The sequence below is a fragment of the Labrus mixtus genome, chromosome 2 (genome assembly GCF_963584025.1).
Source record: "Labrus mixtus chromosome 2, fLabMix1.1, whole genome shotgun sequence".
Taxonomy (NCBI): Eukaryota; Metazoa; Chordata; class Actinopteri; order Labriformes; family Labridae; genus Labrus; species Labrus mixtus.
The window spans coordinates 25,672,594-25,688,145 of record NC_083613.1 but is presented as its reverse complement, the minus strand read 5'-3'; the positions used below and the strand labels follow the sequence as shown (position 1 = coordinate 25,688,145).

The window sequence follows — 15,552 nt, the reverse complement described above, 5'->3', positions numbered from 1 at the left end:
AGCTGAATATTTATTAATAACAATCAAAGTCAGAGTGCTCAGTATTTTTGCTTTTTAATTAATTTTACACTTCTTTTTTATTTTTCAAAACGTAAATTGCCCATAATGCAATATACCAAATAACAAACCCAAAACAGTTCCAAAAAACTTCTTGCTTTGAATGCTGTGTTTTACAAAGTGAACATTTGGCCTTAGAGACCAAGAACGAATGAAACAAAGAGAACAAAAAAAGCTGTTCAGAAAGGATCAATAGAACCAATTGAGCCAGAAGCTACAAAGCAGGCTGTCCTTGAAATAATTTCACATCATTTGTGGCAGAAAAAAAAAGGCTCAGTTGAGCTGAATTACTCAGGGCCCACTGACTGTACAGTTTGCTTTTTCTTTTAAGTGCTTTTTTTTTTTTTATATATATATAATGCAGCACATGAGAAAAAATAAACATGGCGAAAGGTAAGCAAAGCAAAAAAAATCTTCCAAAAAATTCAGCCTATCTACCTGTAATCCTGCCACTCTAGTATACTTCTGGAGTAACAGGTACAAAGACTGCAGAGAGAGGGGTGCATCTAATCCCAGAAATAAAGAGTATTCTTACAAAAGTCAAAAACGGTGATTAACAAGATGAATGGGACTGAACGCCTGAAACCACTCGTCAGTCTACTTTTCACCAAACGTCAACGCTGGTTTATGTATTGACAATATTTTCTAGAGAGGGAAAAGGAAACTTTGAGACTTCCAGCACGCCTGGTGTCAGGAGAAGACATGCTGGAGCAGAAACCGGGTGAATGAACCTGTAGACACCCATCCTCATCCTCCTGCTCTTCCTCTTCCTCTTGTGGATTAGCTCTTGATCACGCCACCGTCTCCTTCGCTGACAAAACGCTTCCGCCCTCTAGTGGATTAAAAAGAGTTTCAATAAATCATGTAATTGTAATGTTGTGCAACTAATATCGTAAAAAAGGTTAAGGAAGGTTACATTTGTAAATTGTATGTTAGATATTTGTCATATAAATATTAATAACAACAAGTGTAGTTATTCCGGACAACTTTTTTTTTTAGCTCTGGGCCAAAGAGCTCCAATGTTGTTCAAAATGTATTAAAAGCATTTCAAAGACCTACTTGGTAAACGTATCCATCATTAAAACAAACACAGTAACTGCAGTTTAATACCACATCATCATCCTAATATCACTTCATAGTGCTCAAAAATACATTTAAAAAAAAAACCCACACTTTTAACACCTTCTGAGGTTTGCTAAAAAGAGAAATCAGTACCTAGCTGTTCTAGGATATACATTTGTAAATTTCCCCATTGTGGGATAAATAAAGGATTATCTTATCTTATCTTAACCAGGCCTTTACTGTTATTTTTTCAAATCCAACAATATTCAAAAATGCATTTGTACTTCAATGACCAATGTTGGGCTAATAGCGCCACAGAAAAGGTAGCTGAAGTCTAAAAGGTTTTGTTAATCTTGTGGCATTTGTCGACTACGGCAAAAAAAAAAAAGAGCATAATAACACCAGCTATAGGGAATGATCTGAATATGACAATGACAAGGTTACTGGTGGTAATAAAATGATAACTAACCTGGAGGGACAGGCATCCCTCAGCTGCTTGGTGATGACAGACTCCTGGTAGCAGAGGTCCACAAAGGCCTCCATGATGGAGTGAGCGTGCGGCACGTCGAGGTTGATCTCAGGGAGCTCGCTGTAGACACGCTGGAAACCCTGCAAGGGTACAACATGGACTGTGTTACTATGAGGTAAACCGCTAACTTTATTAAGATCACGTCGTAGAGAAAGCTCCATGTTCCACTGATGAGAATAAAAAGGCACTGACCCTGTTCATCTGATCCACAGTGATGAGGCCTGTTTTCCAGAAGGATTGCAGCAGCTTCATCATCATGTGACTGGCAGTGTCGCCCTTCGACTCCAGCACCATCACTACAGCCTGGAAAACAATGATCAAACATTAAATATGTACATTGAAGAGGAGTGTGGTTCAATCTTCTAATAGTTCAGTCAGCATCAGCTGAAGTTGTACAAAATGTGTAAGATGCTTATTTTCTCCACTGGGTGGCAGTGTTTGCAGGGGATGCTGCAGGCGGACTGCTTTAAATCCTTAAAGGAAAACAATTTTTTTTATTGGTATTTATAGACTATAAAAAACTGATAAGACATATTTTCCACATGTAGAACACAAAGTAAAAGGCTACAGAAACAGCACCTCGTTCACTATGAAAACAGCTGAGGCCCTTCAATATGAAAAACAAAGCTAACTTAAATGTATAACTTTCTTCCTCAACCGTAATCACTGAGCTACATTTGGAAAGTTCAGTCCTATCTAATTCAATGTTCTGCTCCACCTTGGATCAATGTTTGTTTTCTTGTTCACTATGAGGGGAAATGTTGTTGTTGAGGTAATAAAATTAATCCGAATCATTTGGACTGTCAGGAAAATTCTTATGGTCTCTTTAAATACCTCATAGACCAGCTCGTGGTGAAAGTGCGGGACCTCCAGGTCTCGCAGACAGCGCTCTGCCTCAGACACTTCACCTGACACCAGGTACTCCTTCAGCAGGAGATTCATCTGAAACAAAGAGACAGAAAATAAGCACAAAGTCTTTCTGTGTTCAGACTTCAGCCAACACGGCTGGAATGAAGTAGGACCTGTAACTATTGTCCCGGGGGGGGGGGGGGGGGGAGTTGTTCCTACTGCAAATCCCCAAAAACGCAATTACCGGTACTGTCTTTTAGGATTTTTGCCTGAATGTAGACTTGATGATGGACAGGCAGAATGAAATGCTGTCTATTTGAAAAAAAAATATTTTCTACCCCGCTGGCTTTATCAAGGAAAATCTTTTTTATGTGTTCCAAAAGAGCCTACTTATGTAGAGTATCTTTACAACTTAAAATCACATGTGTTTTCACAGAACTAAATCCAAGCATTCAATCAAGCCACTGTATATTTACTCAGTTCTTGAGGAATATCTTTCAGATTGGGGCTATGCTTAAATCCATGAGTCTCATTTCTAAGCAATGTGTAGTTGTTTATACGCATCTGTAAATTTAAAAGGAAAAAAACATGTAGTTATGGAACAATTAGTCATACCTCCTGAGACTGGAGAGGAGCAGGATTGAGGCAACAAGTGTAAACCCCTCAAAGCTAGACCAACACTTGTGAGTCAAATCTGGGTCATATTCTAAGTGGTGACATAACATGTGGCTGCAGAGAATCAGAATGACACATTATTAAACCAGGAGAATCAACGTGGACAGGAAGGAAAAGTGACAGGAGAATAGGTAGACTCTGCTAAAGAAGTGCACAACAACAAAGAGAACAACAGCGATCAAAAGGCGGCTCCTGCAGCTCAATGTGTGCGTCAAGAGGGGGGGCACGCACACAAGACAGGCAGGAAATCAAAACTGGACAGGAGAGCCTGCAGGTCTGAGAGCTTGTGAGGCTTACACAAGGCTGCATGGCCGAGAACACACTCACTGACCACTCTCACTCATTTCTACACATGCAACAAGAAACTCTCCAAACCCTCGAAAAGTTGCATAACGCACAATTTAAAAGATGCACATTTTATACACCCACAGTCCACACCCACATAAGCATGAACAAATTCCAGATCATGGGGCAATACTTCTGAACAAACATAAAGCATGAGCACATAACATGTAATGAAAAGGGAAGGTGTGTTTGTGTGTGTGTTTTAGTTAAAGACGAGGGTGTGTATCCGAGTCTGTCCCTGCTGTGCCCTAGTTTTTGCAGATCTCCATTCTCACGGGAGAAAAGTATTCTGCTGACACAGCAGCATAGCAGAGGGCTGGCCCTGTGGCTCTCTCACCCAGCATGCATTCCTGCCTTCTGCTCAAATTATAAAGATGCAGGGTTTTGTTCGATACAAAAAGAGTGTGACCCAGGGCGTTTGGGATAAATGGAAATGAGCAGGTGACGTCAGTTTTTAAACAGTGCTGTGTTCTTCCCTGTGTGGGCCCCCGAGCTCACCTCTTTGACGAGATGTTTGACGGGTCTCAGGCCCCCGCCAACACCCCACACGTTATCCAGACGGACCATCTCTCTCTTCATGGTCAGAAGCACAACAGCACGGTCCAAAGCGACTCTAAGGGGGAAAGGGTATGCAGACTATTTATTGAGCTGTACAGTCATTGTTTTGGTGTTGAATCGTTAACTTTATCTTTGTATTTGATTCATTCTGTGTCGGTGTGATGACTTTAGGAAATGTTTTTTTCTTTAAATGTGTCTGAATAATCCCAGGGGAGATGGGCCATTTGAGGCGGGACACGGGAGGGAAAAAAAGGGAGCTCCAGAATCAACCAAATAGATTCACCCTAAAGAGACTTAAAGAATATCACAGCTCATATATTTAAAGCTCCTGTGAGAAACTCGCCATTTGTGTTGATTTTGGTGCCCCCCCCCCCCGTGGACAATGCAATAACCCATATCTCATGGCTGATTTTGTCCTGTACATGTACTGCACTCTGTCAGTCATATGGAGGCATCAGTATTCATTTCCGTCTGTTTCATAACTAGATTTAAACTCCACACTGGAGCCTTCCAAATTAATGGATTCTTTTATGTGAAAATGTTTTAATATGAATAAAAATTGAAATAGAGACACTGATTATTTTTGCTAATATAAGCTCACCTGGCGTGCTCACAGACCACTTTGCCCTTATAACAGTCCAGGAAAGACATGGGGAGGATGTGGTCAGCTATGGCTCTTGCTATAAACTGGCCCAACATCTGAGAAAATATGAAAAGGAAAAATCTTTCACCATCAATTCAGCCCCACATCTCTTGGTGTTGTTTTTTTTAATTGCAGCCATATGCCAAAAAGTTAATATAGAGCAAAGTCTAGACAATTCATTAATCCAAATATCCAAAAATATTTCTTAATGGCATTTTTTTCAGGAAATTCCATGAGCATTTTATTACAGCATCGATCTTATGCACAGAACATAAAATGACGGCCATTTTCATGTGTACCTGGGGGGCCTCTGGTGTGTCCAGTATGAGGTCTGGCAGCTCTTTGAGGATCTTGTCGAAGGCTCGGGACATGTCGTTTTGTGACAGCACCTTGCCGGTCAGATCAGAGAGCAGGCGGGAGGTCAGCTCTCTGTGGCTCGCCTTCCCCTCCAGGGAGAGAGACACGGCCAGGGAGGAGAACTCGTACTTATGTGGGCCAAGGTTCAGCTCCTTCAGCAACATCTGACCGGAGGGGGGGGGGGGGGGGGGAAGCAAGAACATGCTTAGTTAGGACTCAATCAGTGAACAACACTGCACGAGGGCAAACACATTTAAGCACTTTATTAAAATGGTTCACTCAGCCGTCAGTTTAATCATTGGCAGTCTGTGAAGAAGAAACACTTTGTTTACCTGGACCTCTTTTGTGTCTCCATGTTCAAAGTACTCCTTCACGATTGGGTTGACCATTTTTCCTAGTTCCTTCTCATCTACCTCAGGAACAACTGTTGCATAGACTGTGTCACCCTGAGCAAAAAAAAACAAAAAAAAACACAACAACACATCAGTTAAAGAAGACTGAAGTTGCAACATGGCCGTATCATTTGAGATCATTTTCACTGAGATGTTTTTGAAAGTGTTTTGTTTATCGGTCTCTGTTCCAACATTCTGCGATAAAGCCACTTTTTCTTCACTCTTCCCTTTCAAGGCGTACGTCAGTGAATGCCAAGAATGTCGGTCAGAACCGGTCCAGCTAACTTTCAGGTGAGGTTTTTTCGTTTGACCTGGAGAACAATGGGACGTTTTCACAAACTGTCAATCCTCCAAGCACACTGATTTAACAAGTTCTACATCTTCGAACTGCACAAACTCTAAAAGAATGGAGAGAAGATTACTTTGGCTTTTTTTTAGAGGGGAAAACTTAGGCAACTTTTGCACAATTAAAATAAGTATTAGTTGTCTTGAAGTCTTTTGATAAACCAAAGAGGAAAACAAATAGGAGCATAGGGAAGGAGGAGTGTAGCCACCAGTCCAAAAGGCTGATTCACTTTCCTGTTTTCCCCTCATGTTGTATGAAGTGATTGTTGACTTTATGGGCTGATGGAAGAGAACCAAAACAATCATTTACTGCCAAGAACAGGCACAAGAATGGAGCAGTGTTCAAAATCTCTGCAAAATGTCTTCACTTTTTGACTCTGACTTCTATGGAGTGCAATCATACTCAAGCCACTCATTTGTAAAAGGGGGGCAGTAAGGCAGGCATATTATAGTTTCCGATACAGAGCCTCTGAAGTTATGCCAACGTTTCGTCTTTACTTAGGAACACGATGACCTGGGCCATTTTGAAATCCTTTATCAGGATCACGATTTGAAGGTCAGCGTCTGCACATGCCCCGCGTGTTTTCCTGTACCACCCTGACCCAGTTCCCCGTTAACACACTGACATCTTTCCACAACATTCAAGGCCGAATCCCAGCAGCCCGTCTCGGCCATTATCGGGCCTCTGGCTGACAGAAGCTCCGTTCCCACTCTACAATTCAGTCAGCGTGAATCATAACGGGGAGGGGGAGACAGAAAACCGTTGGCATTGCACAGAGCCGCTGCTTGATAAGCGAGTTAAAGATTAAAAAACACTGTTGATTATGATGGGACAGAGCCACCTGGATCAAACTAATCATGTGCGGAGGCGTGTTTTATACAAGTTCAGGCCAAATCACGTGGACTTTAATAGAACATTTCCAAATGGTTTCATTGTCCAGTGAATGTCAAAGAAATGATACTTTGAATGTGTACCAATGGAGATTTAACTAATCACTGAGCGTGTGCGCTTGTTGTCTGAGAATGGACAGTGATCATCTTGTTCAGAGAGCAGAGGCCGACTGTTTTTTATATACACACGCTGCTTTTAGCTGCAGCCCTTCAACATCAGCATGTTTGTTTGACACGAGTAATAAAAGGAGTCGTGCAGTACACCACAGCTTTAATCAGTGGGCCTCTTTGGAACAAAAAGCTGCTCCACACAACAGGTCCGGCTGAAAACAACCGTGGTACACTACCTTCAGCTGGACAGGCTTTTTCAGACGTGCTCAAAAACAGGTTGGATCGCGAGCGGTCGGACTGCTGATACTCAGGTTATTTTACATGGATGGGCCTCTGCTGGAAAACATTCCTTCTCTCTAATCCACATATACTGTCACTCCTTTTTCTTCGCTGTTGAATAAAGGCATTATGGAAAAAAAAAAGAAAAAAAAAAGAAAACGGTTTCCCAAAACAAAAAAGTTACAATTTAAATGTAATGAGACAGAAAGAAAAAGTGTCGTTCCCTGTCAACCAAACAGTTAATTAGACCGTTCAACTCTGTATTTTTCTTTCGGGTTCAAATGCCAAACAAGTTTGAGTTTGGAACTATGGGTTCAAAGACATCACCTTGGCGCACAACTGTGAATTCCCCATTTTCATATCAATAAACTTCTTCATTAAGAATGTCCAAACTTGTTTGTAGCAGCCAAACTTCGATTGTCCAAATGTCCAAACATTTCTCAGACTGCGTGACAGAAAATCGTTTCACTATTACATAACGTTTTTTTTTTTTTTCCATTTCTGGTGAAATATATTTTAATCGTTGAGATATTGTAATTGAACATTTGAAACATCAGACGCTGCACGTTCTCTCGTTCTAACCACTGTTTTCCTTCCATGTCACCCTGTGTCCACAGTGTGCGAGACATTCCTTCAAAGAAAAACAGAACCAGGAGGTGTCCGGCTTTTGTTGGGAGTTCAGTCCAGAACCCATCAAGAAAAATATGAAAATAGATCTCCTGTACATTTGTGGGCTGTTGACGAAACCACAACATCTTGTTTTTTCTTCATTGTAAGTGACAATGTTTAAATGTATATGATAAAAAAATGATCACAAAAAAAAAAAATCTGTGAAAGGTCTAAATTCAAAGAGAGAAAAGTCCACTCACCTGAGAAGATTCATCATAGTTAGGGTCCCGCATGTCAGGCTCCTCGTCTTCATAAACCATCCCAGCAGCCCCCCAAACTCCTTTACCGCCCGCTCCACCTGCAGACAAACACACAGAAGGCCGACATGCAAGACGCGTGTTTAGACTTCAACTTTTGATTTGATTTGATGCAGCTGATGAAGAGCAGCCACAAATAGGGGACATGAGGAACTCTCAAAGACTTTCATCCTTGTAAATGCTAACCAAGGCTTCCACTGCTACCTTGTATTTTCTTTTCAAAAGGTTGGCCTACTTGATAACGTGTTGTACTGTTTAACAAAACCCAGTAAGTTAGTTTATTGGTGTTTACTGGTCATCCAGAGAGGAGGAAGCCTGTTGTTTTAGTGCTCCTCTAGGAAGCTAAACTTTCTCGGACTAAAGAAAATGCCTTTTTCTGAGAACAGCATCTGCAGCTGCTCCCCTTTGTGGCAGCTTCTTAGAAAACAAAACAGCAGAATTCTGCGTGCAACACTTTATCTCAGATGTACCTTTCTTTGGCAGGCCCCGGCCTTTGCCCGTCCTGGACTTGCGGTCGTTGGTGTTGACTTTGCCCTTCGGACTGTTCGGGTCGCCGCCCGCCACGTCTCCTGACTCGGAGAGCGACTCGCTGGTGGAGTTGCGGGACGATGACTTGCGCAGGCGGCGCTTTGCCTTGGCTTTGAGTCGCGCCTCGTGGAGCGCTTTCTCCTGAGGCGTCCAGTTGCCGTTCACCTCCGCCTCGTCGCCACTGTAGGAGCGGTTAGCGTCTGCCAGGTTCTCATCGTGAGAAAACATCCCTGTGTGCAGAAAAAGCAGAACAGAAGATGAAGAAGAATACTATGAAAATTCTGTGCAGGTAACTGGAAACATTTAAAAAGTCAAGTACACTGAATGGCCCAAGTTTAATTGGGGCTCTTATTTGTAGAGCAATCCCTCATTGTTACAAAGCAAGTGTCAAAACCTTTTCCTCTATTTTGTATATAGTCATAACTCTGAAGAATTAGGGTGAGGGTAGAGGATTCATAGATTTTAGGTATTTGGTGTGAAAAAGTCCTGAAGGTTATCGCGTCTCTGCGCCCAGAAAGAGAACAGTGATGTAGTTGGTGAAGAACTAGCGGTCGTTTCAGCTCATCCATGCCTCTAAAGCAAACAAGCAATTTAACCAAAAGGGAGATTGGCATTCTGAAATATGGGTACAGACGATGTTATGATAAGGAAACATTGTTGAGTTTTTTTTTTTTTTGCATGACTCAGATCTTAAGATGAAGTCATTTATCAATTTCATTTATTAAGTGTATGACCAAAGACATAAAGTCGACCAATGCCAAGACTGTGGCGGCTCAGGGGCAATGCATCCTGGTACATGTAGGCACTCCTGACACGTCTCGTGTAGCAGGAGAACTCAGCTTTCTCAGTCAATACAAACCCACAATGAGGAATTAATGATTTAAGCAAGACTTATTGACATCTCCCAGAAAGAAATCTCATTACAACTTAAACCCAGCAAAATGCTCCTGGAGTCAAAATGTTTCTATCTAGACTTCGAGAGTATATCATTTGCTTTAACTGGTGAAACTATTTTTTTTAATTTTTATTAAACTGCAGTAAAATTAAATAAATAGAGGTAAAGCTTTGCTGCAATCACTGAGGCTGGCCTCACACCTAACCATGTTGACTGCAAGCTGGACTCGGACATGGATGCATAATGGTAAAAAAAAATAATAATGACATTTTCTGCATATTACTGTTAATGAAGGATTTCGGATGAACCAAACAGCTCATGTCCATAGTGAGAAATTGCATATTCATAGACATCTTGCTCATATTGTTTGACTTAGAAGTATCTGCACAGCAAACTTAAGACATCCACGTGGGCTGCATTCAACAAGTTCCATGAGCACCTTCACCCTAAAGAAACACACAAAGTCAAACAGGACTGCATGTGCTGCATCCGTCTCCATTTGTCATGGCCATGTTTTGCACACTTTAAAGCATAACACAAAAAGATAGCAGTGCAAATGCCCACATGCTTTGACGTAACACTCACCGGCTCTATCAGCAGCCATAAGGTGGATCGATCCACTTTTTTTAATACTACTTCCCTATGAGTGTAAAGAAAACAGTTTATTTAAAAAAAAAAAAAAACACACTGTCTAGTTTGCTTCTTCCAGAGACAACAACAAGTGGGACTAGAGCGCTCCTGCAGGCATAACACGGAGGGAGGGAGGGAGGGAGGCAGGGAGCAGGGAGGAACACATGGCGCAGAAATGCTGACACCAGTTTTTTATTTTTCTGTCTTCTCGCGATTTGTCCGCAGCAGCAGCAGCTAGAGTGGCCCTGACTACATATGGCCCGGTTTGGTCTAGGAACAGTCACATGACAGAGCCGCAGGAAAGGGAGAGAGAGAAAGCAGGAGGAGGAAGAATGCCTGAGGGTGTAATGGATACTTAAGAGCCCTTATGCATGAGCCTGAAATGGCAATTTGAGGAGTTCTGGTCCTATAGATTACAGGACATGTGGACGAAAACACTCAAGAGGGAGGGGAGGGGAATATGTCCAAGCCACCGACCAAAGTAACTAGCAGCAGCAGTAGTCTGTGTGCAGTAGAAGTCACACACAAAACTTCTGCTGCAGGTCAAATTAGAGGTACACAAAAGGTGTAGGAGAATCCCAGGAATTGCAAATGTTTGCTGTTTAACTTGTGACTTCATTTAGGCCAGGCAGGTGAACAACAGATGACAGGGCAGCACCTTCAAGCCAAGCAGGACACCTCCCTGATATAACCTGTTGCATAAAGTGCAGCACCACACCCTTAGCCTTCAAAAACTGTAAACAGCCGACCATGTGTCATCTGCTCCTCTTTCTGTCCCCCCCCCCCCCCCCCCCTCCTTCCCTCATGTAGGCCACAGGGCCTGCCAGCGCAGTAAATAAGGAACTAACCAATGGTAACGTGCCAAATACAACACCGTCCAATGGGAGAGGAGCAGAAAAATGGAAAGACAGAGAAAGTTACTGCCGTTTGCCAAGTCAAGAGTTGCAAAACAAGGGGAGATCAAGTACGGCTGAAACGCAGCTGCTATAAAAGGATTTTAAAAGTTTACTCTACAGAATGTGTGTCACTGTCACAATCCCATAAAGCTGCTGCAGAAACAAACTCAGCACAGTGCAGTCCCAATGATTTTTTTTAAATGGCTCCCTCACTGATAACTTTTATAATTTTTTTTTAAAATCATACAGTGGGACGCAGAGACCTCTGGCCTACATGTTGTGTGGGAGCTTTCCACAGTCGGAGAGGCCGAGCAGCCCTGCTGAGGCGTTCAGTTGTAGGTGCCTGTACAGTAGCAGTGTTTATGAATGAGACGGAGGTCAGTGGAGCACAGTTCTCATATTACTCCCCGGGGACAGCCATAGTTTTCACAACAGCAAATGTAAAAAAGTAAGTGAGAATATGAGGGGCCCTATTGTCTAATGCTTGATTTGGGACGTGATCAAAACTGGATTCTTTCAATATAGAAGGAATAGATGTAATAATAATTATATCAAGATTTTTTTTTCGTTGTTGAAAATCATTTTACACAATATATATATATATATATATATATATATATTATATGTCTCATAAGATACCTTCACATGTCTGAAAACATGAGCACAGGACTTCTAAAATAACAGAAACAAATGTTATGCATCCGACACCGGATTTGTATTCATGTGTTTTGCTTTACTTATCAGTCAACACTTTGTGAAATTAAACACAGTTTAGAGTCCCCACAGTTTAAAAACTGTAAAAAAAATAATTTTAAAAACTAATTTGACAGCAACATACACTATATTAACTTTTGATGACATCAGTATTAAATGCAAGTTGGTACGTAGGGGTAGTCGAAGGCAACAGCATCTTAATGACCAGTTGCAATGCCCCCCCCCCCCCCCCCCATCATCAAACTTGTGTCTGTGCATTGATAGGGAGTGGACAAGTCCTGCTGCACGAGGCTGTGTGGTGGTAATCTATCAAAAAGAGAGGAGGGTGTGGATGTCCTGGAGGTTTAACTGTCATTACAGTTAATGAAAGGAGGCAGACTTTGACTTAAAAACACATTTCAGACACACAGCATAAACCTACGATCAAACTGAAGCAGGCCACACACACACACACACACACTCCACAAATTAAGCACAAAGGTTGCCACATCTGAAAGTGTGTTTGGAGTCTTGTTTTATGAATGCAGAAAGAGGTGAACATACTTCTGCTGACTGGGCTTTCTGCGACGGCTGCAGAGCAACAACACAGATAAAAGACGACACAAGCGATAAAAGCGACTCGGATAAACAGTCAAGAGTCTGGTAAAGTTTTTTTTGATAATTAGTCAATCAGGTCCAATGTATTAAACTACTGTATTTTTGTTTTGTGTTTTAACACAAAAGAATGGTGTATGCAAACATGGTTCATGAATGTATGCAGGGAGGGGGTTAACAAAAGAAGGAGCAGCAGCATAACATAATGTGTACTCAGAAGGCCACAAACAGATCTGGCTCCACATTTCAGACACTGGGGATTTTCTTCTGTGTATTTATCAAAGGAGGAAAGTTAGTCGGGGCTATAAATCTGCACTTAGGACACTCATCCCGTCACAGACCTGCCCTGAGTCAATCCAGAAACAGACACCCACCTCAGGTCGATCAAGGTTAAACATGTTTTCATGTTAACTTAGTGTGGCGACATATAAGGAATCATGTTTGATTTTTTAAGAGCCAATTCCTAAAGTGCATCATTTATGAAATAAAAGTCTTCTTTGGGGTTCTTATATTTCAGGACAACACCTCTAATGGAGAAAGAGAGTCTAAATAAACAGCCTGTGCACTCTTTGCACAATCTACTGTATGGAGGGACTATGGACGTAGAGTGTGACAGTGGCTCAGTGTCTTTCAACGAAGAAGATAGTCAGTTCAATCAGTTCAGTCGCATATTATTAAAGTGTCCACTGAAGCCCAAATGGCTCCCTGTGTGGCTTAGCCAGCAGAGTGTGAATCATGATGTGCGCCGCTTTTGAAAGAAATGTCTGCAGATTAAAAGGAAGCGGCATGAAAGTAGCAACAAAACAAAAAAACAAGCCTGCAGGTAAGGAGGTTAATACTGTGGAACTCCACTTAACATGACGGAGAACACTCACCCTAAAACAATGGTTAACTTCCTTTTAACACATATTCCTTAATTTAAATCTACTTCTTCTTTCTTTTTTTTTTTTAAACGGAGGTGAGTGACGGTTACATAGCTGCTAGATTTTTGGGTTATTGGCCAATAAACAGGAAGCACTTTAAAGCAAGAATAACTTTTCACTTTTTGAGGATCTTTACATATGTCCCGTACTGCTGTGTGAGAGTTCAGTGCTGAGACTGACCTGCATCATATGGAGGAGTTGCCCCCCCCCCTCCACCACCACCAAAAAAACAAACAAAGGAGTCTTTGACAGTCTGTTGCATGAGTGTGTGTGTGTGTGTGTGTGTGTGTGTGTGTGTGTGTGTGTCCACCTCAACAACAGAGTGCTGGTCAATCAAGCGTGGCTGACCTTTCTTGAGAAATAAGGGCGTGCAGAGTTCATGCAGAAAAGCCCATCTGTGCTCTGAAACACCACGGCAGCAGTATCGTACCCATTAGATGCTCTGATCCACCTCTGCTAACATGTTAACACACAAACCAAGTGAAATCTTACAATTACTGGTGTCAGTGCAAACAATACATTCATGCGACTTATGTAACCTTTAAACGCACGGGCAAGTGTACAGATTATGTAAGGCGCTCCTATTGGCTGCTATATCAGGGCTATACATGTCGACGTCATCGCCTGGCCGTGAGAGGAAAGCACGGAACTCAGTGTGCCATAAGCTCAAGTATCAGTCAAAAGGATCTGCGCAGCGATCAAAATCACTGCACATTGTACGTGATTGATCCGAACCCCGTGTACAATCATCGGCAAAAATGCATCCTTGTCAAACAACCGTAAAATACAAAACACACATAGATAACCGTAACACTGTCAAGTAGGCCGAGAAAGGAAAACGTGTTGACATCTAAGGAAGTGACTGAGGAACCAAAAATCACAACATACTACCGTACTAAAAAAAAAAAAAAAAAAAAAAAAAGGAACCAAAAAGAGCTCAGCTAACTCACAATGCACGATTTAATATTGACAATACATGCGTTTAACACAAGCAATGACGAGAAAACGCGTGTCTTTTGTGTTGGAAAATGCGCTCGCCAATTGTTTCTCAATGTATGCAAAACAACGACCTGTCAAAGCGGAAGTGAGCATTGCGTCCTCCTCCAATCAGAAACGTGAAAGGGTTAAACGCAAGCGGAGTGAAAAACAAACAACACCACAGCAAATCTTGTAGAAAATGTAAGAACTGTAATTGATCTTGATTGAGGGTTTTTTTATTTTATCGTATTACTTGTCTAGCTACACTCATACATGCAGGGATTATAGTAGCCTACCAGAGCTCAGTGTGTGTGTGTGTGTGTGTGTGTGTGTGTGTGTGTATAAGGTTTTAATGGAGCACATGGTGGAGCGTGGCTGGTGCTCACTGCAGCCCATCCCATGCAGGGGACAATGGATCCGGGAGAGCACGCCAACAGGCCTCTATGTAGCTCATTTGCACGGATGTATTTTTTTTTTTTTTTTTGCATCAAACGCAGGATGAATGTAATAAACTCACCGTCGGCTTGAGGAGCGGTGGACCACGTACCCACTTCGGTCGCCATGGCGCTCACCAAATGCTCGATTTAAAAACCCTCACGGTGTGCGTGTGTGCCGCTCTCCTCCTCCTGTCGAGCAAAGCTCCAGCTGCAAACAAACCCCCCGAAAAACTGCAACTAAAACCCGGTTGCAGGACAAGATATGTGGAGTTTGACACCCGGTAGAAGGAACACAAAGCCCTGAGCCTTTGTTCGTGATGCACGGTGTCAGCTAACTACTGATACAAACGCAAAAAAAATAAAATAAGAATAATAATCTCCAGATACAAAAGAGAGCAGGAAAAAAAAGGCTTCCGCGAGGTTTGCAGTGAAATGCAAAAGGTTGCAAACAACTCTCGGCGTTCACGGCTGGTGAGAGTTATAACGGAGGAGATGTGGAAAGGGTAGGAAGGAAAAGCAGCTTTACTAGTCGGAGAGCATTGCAGACAAACAGCCTGCAAGATAAACAAACTGTTTTTAACTTTGCAGGATCGAGCACAGCGCCGTCACGTGGGGGGGAAACGCGGACGGAGAGTGGTCGGTAGAGGGGGTGGGTACTGGTGCGATCCGACCAATCACAGCACGGAAAACAAAGTGCTCGGCTTAAATGTACAGAATTGGTATTTGTATAGAATTTGCTGTAAACTATTTTAGGGGATGCACAGACAGCCTCAGTTCCTTGGGAAATATTTTTTGAATGTATTAAATGACAGGTCAGGGTATTGAATCATGAAAAGTGTTACCTACTTAAGGTAACTTAACACATTAGTGTTTATTAATTGTAACTTTAATCCCATTTATGATGCATTTTGATGGCATTTGATGATGAGATTAGACAT

The 15,552-nt window shown here is 42.1% G+C and overlaps 1 protein-coding gene across 2 annotated transcripts; it reads right to left on the bottom strand.

Moving 5' to 3' along the window:
- Window positions 1–411: 411 nt before the first annotated feature.
- pdcd4a (programmed cell death 4a) lies at window positions 412–14,853 on the bottom strand. Of its 2 annotated transcripts, none has more exons than XM_061058618.1 (11): window positions 14,695–14,853; window positions 8,490–8,777; window positions 7,963–8,060; window positions 5,408–5,521; window positions 5,018–5,239; window positions 4,677–4,774; window positions 4,016–4,130; window positions 2,483–2,590; window positions 1,841–1,951; window positions 1,589–1,728; window positions 412–889 (listed from the first exon to the last, which is right to left on the bottom strand). In XM_061058618.1, exons 1-11 carry the CDS (start codon window positions 14,738–14,740, stop codon window positions 838–840), a joined length of 1,392 nt encoding a protein of 463 aa, XP_060914601.1. In that variant the 5' UTR covers window positions 14,741–14,853; the 3' UTR covers window positions 412–837. The 2 variants fall into 2 exon arrangements, with proteins under 2 accessions (XP_060914601.1, XP_060914611.1); XM_061058628.1 differs by lacking the exon at window positions 14,695–14,853 and adding an exon at window positions 10,028–10,183.
- Window positions 14,854–15,552: the final 699 nt, after the last annotated feature.

Excerpts from the sequence above, each read along its gene's own strand:
- pdcd4a (XM_061058618.1), bottom strand. The coding sequence starts at position 14,740 with ATGGCGACCGAAGTGGGTACGTGGTCCACCGCTCCTCAAGCCGACG. Across the intron at positions 8,061-8,489 it reads CCGGGGCCTGCCAAAGAAAG|GTGGAGCGGGCGGTAAAGGA; the intron begins GTACATCTGAGA and ends GTTTGTCTGCAG. Across the intron at positions 4,131-4,676 it reads GTGGTCTGTGAGCACGCCAG|AGTCGCTTTGGACCGTGCTG; the intron begins GTGAGCTTATAT and ends TTTCCCCCTTAG.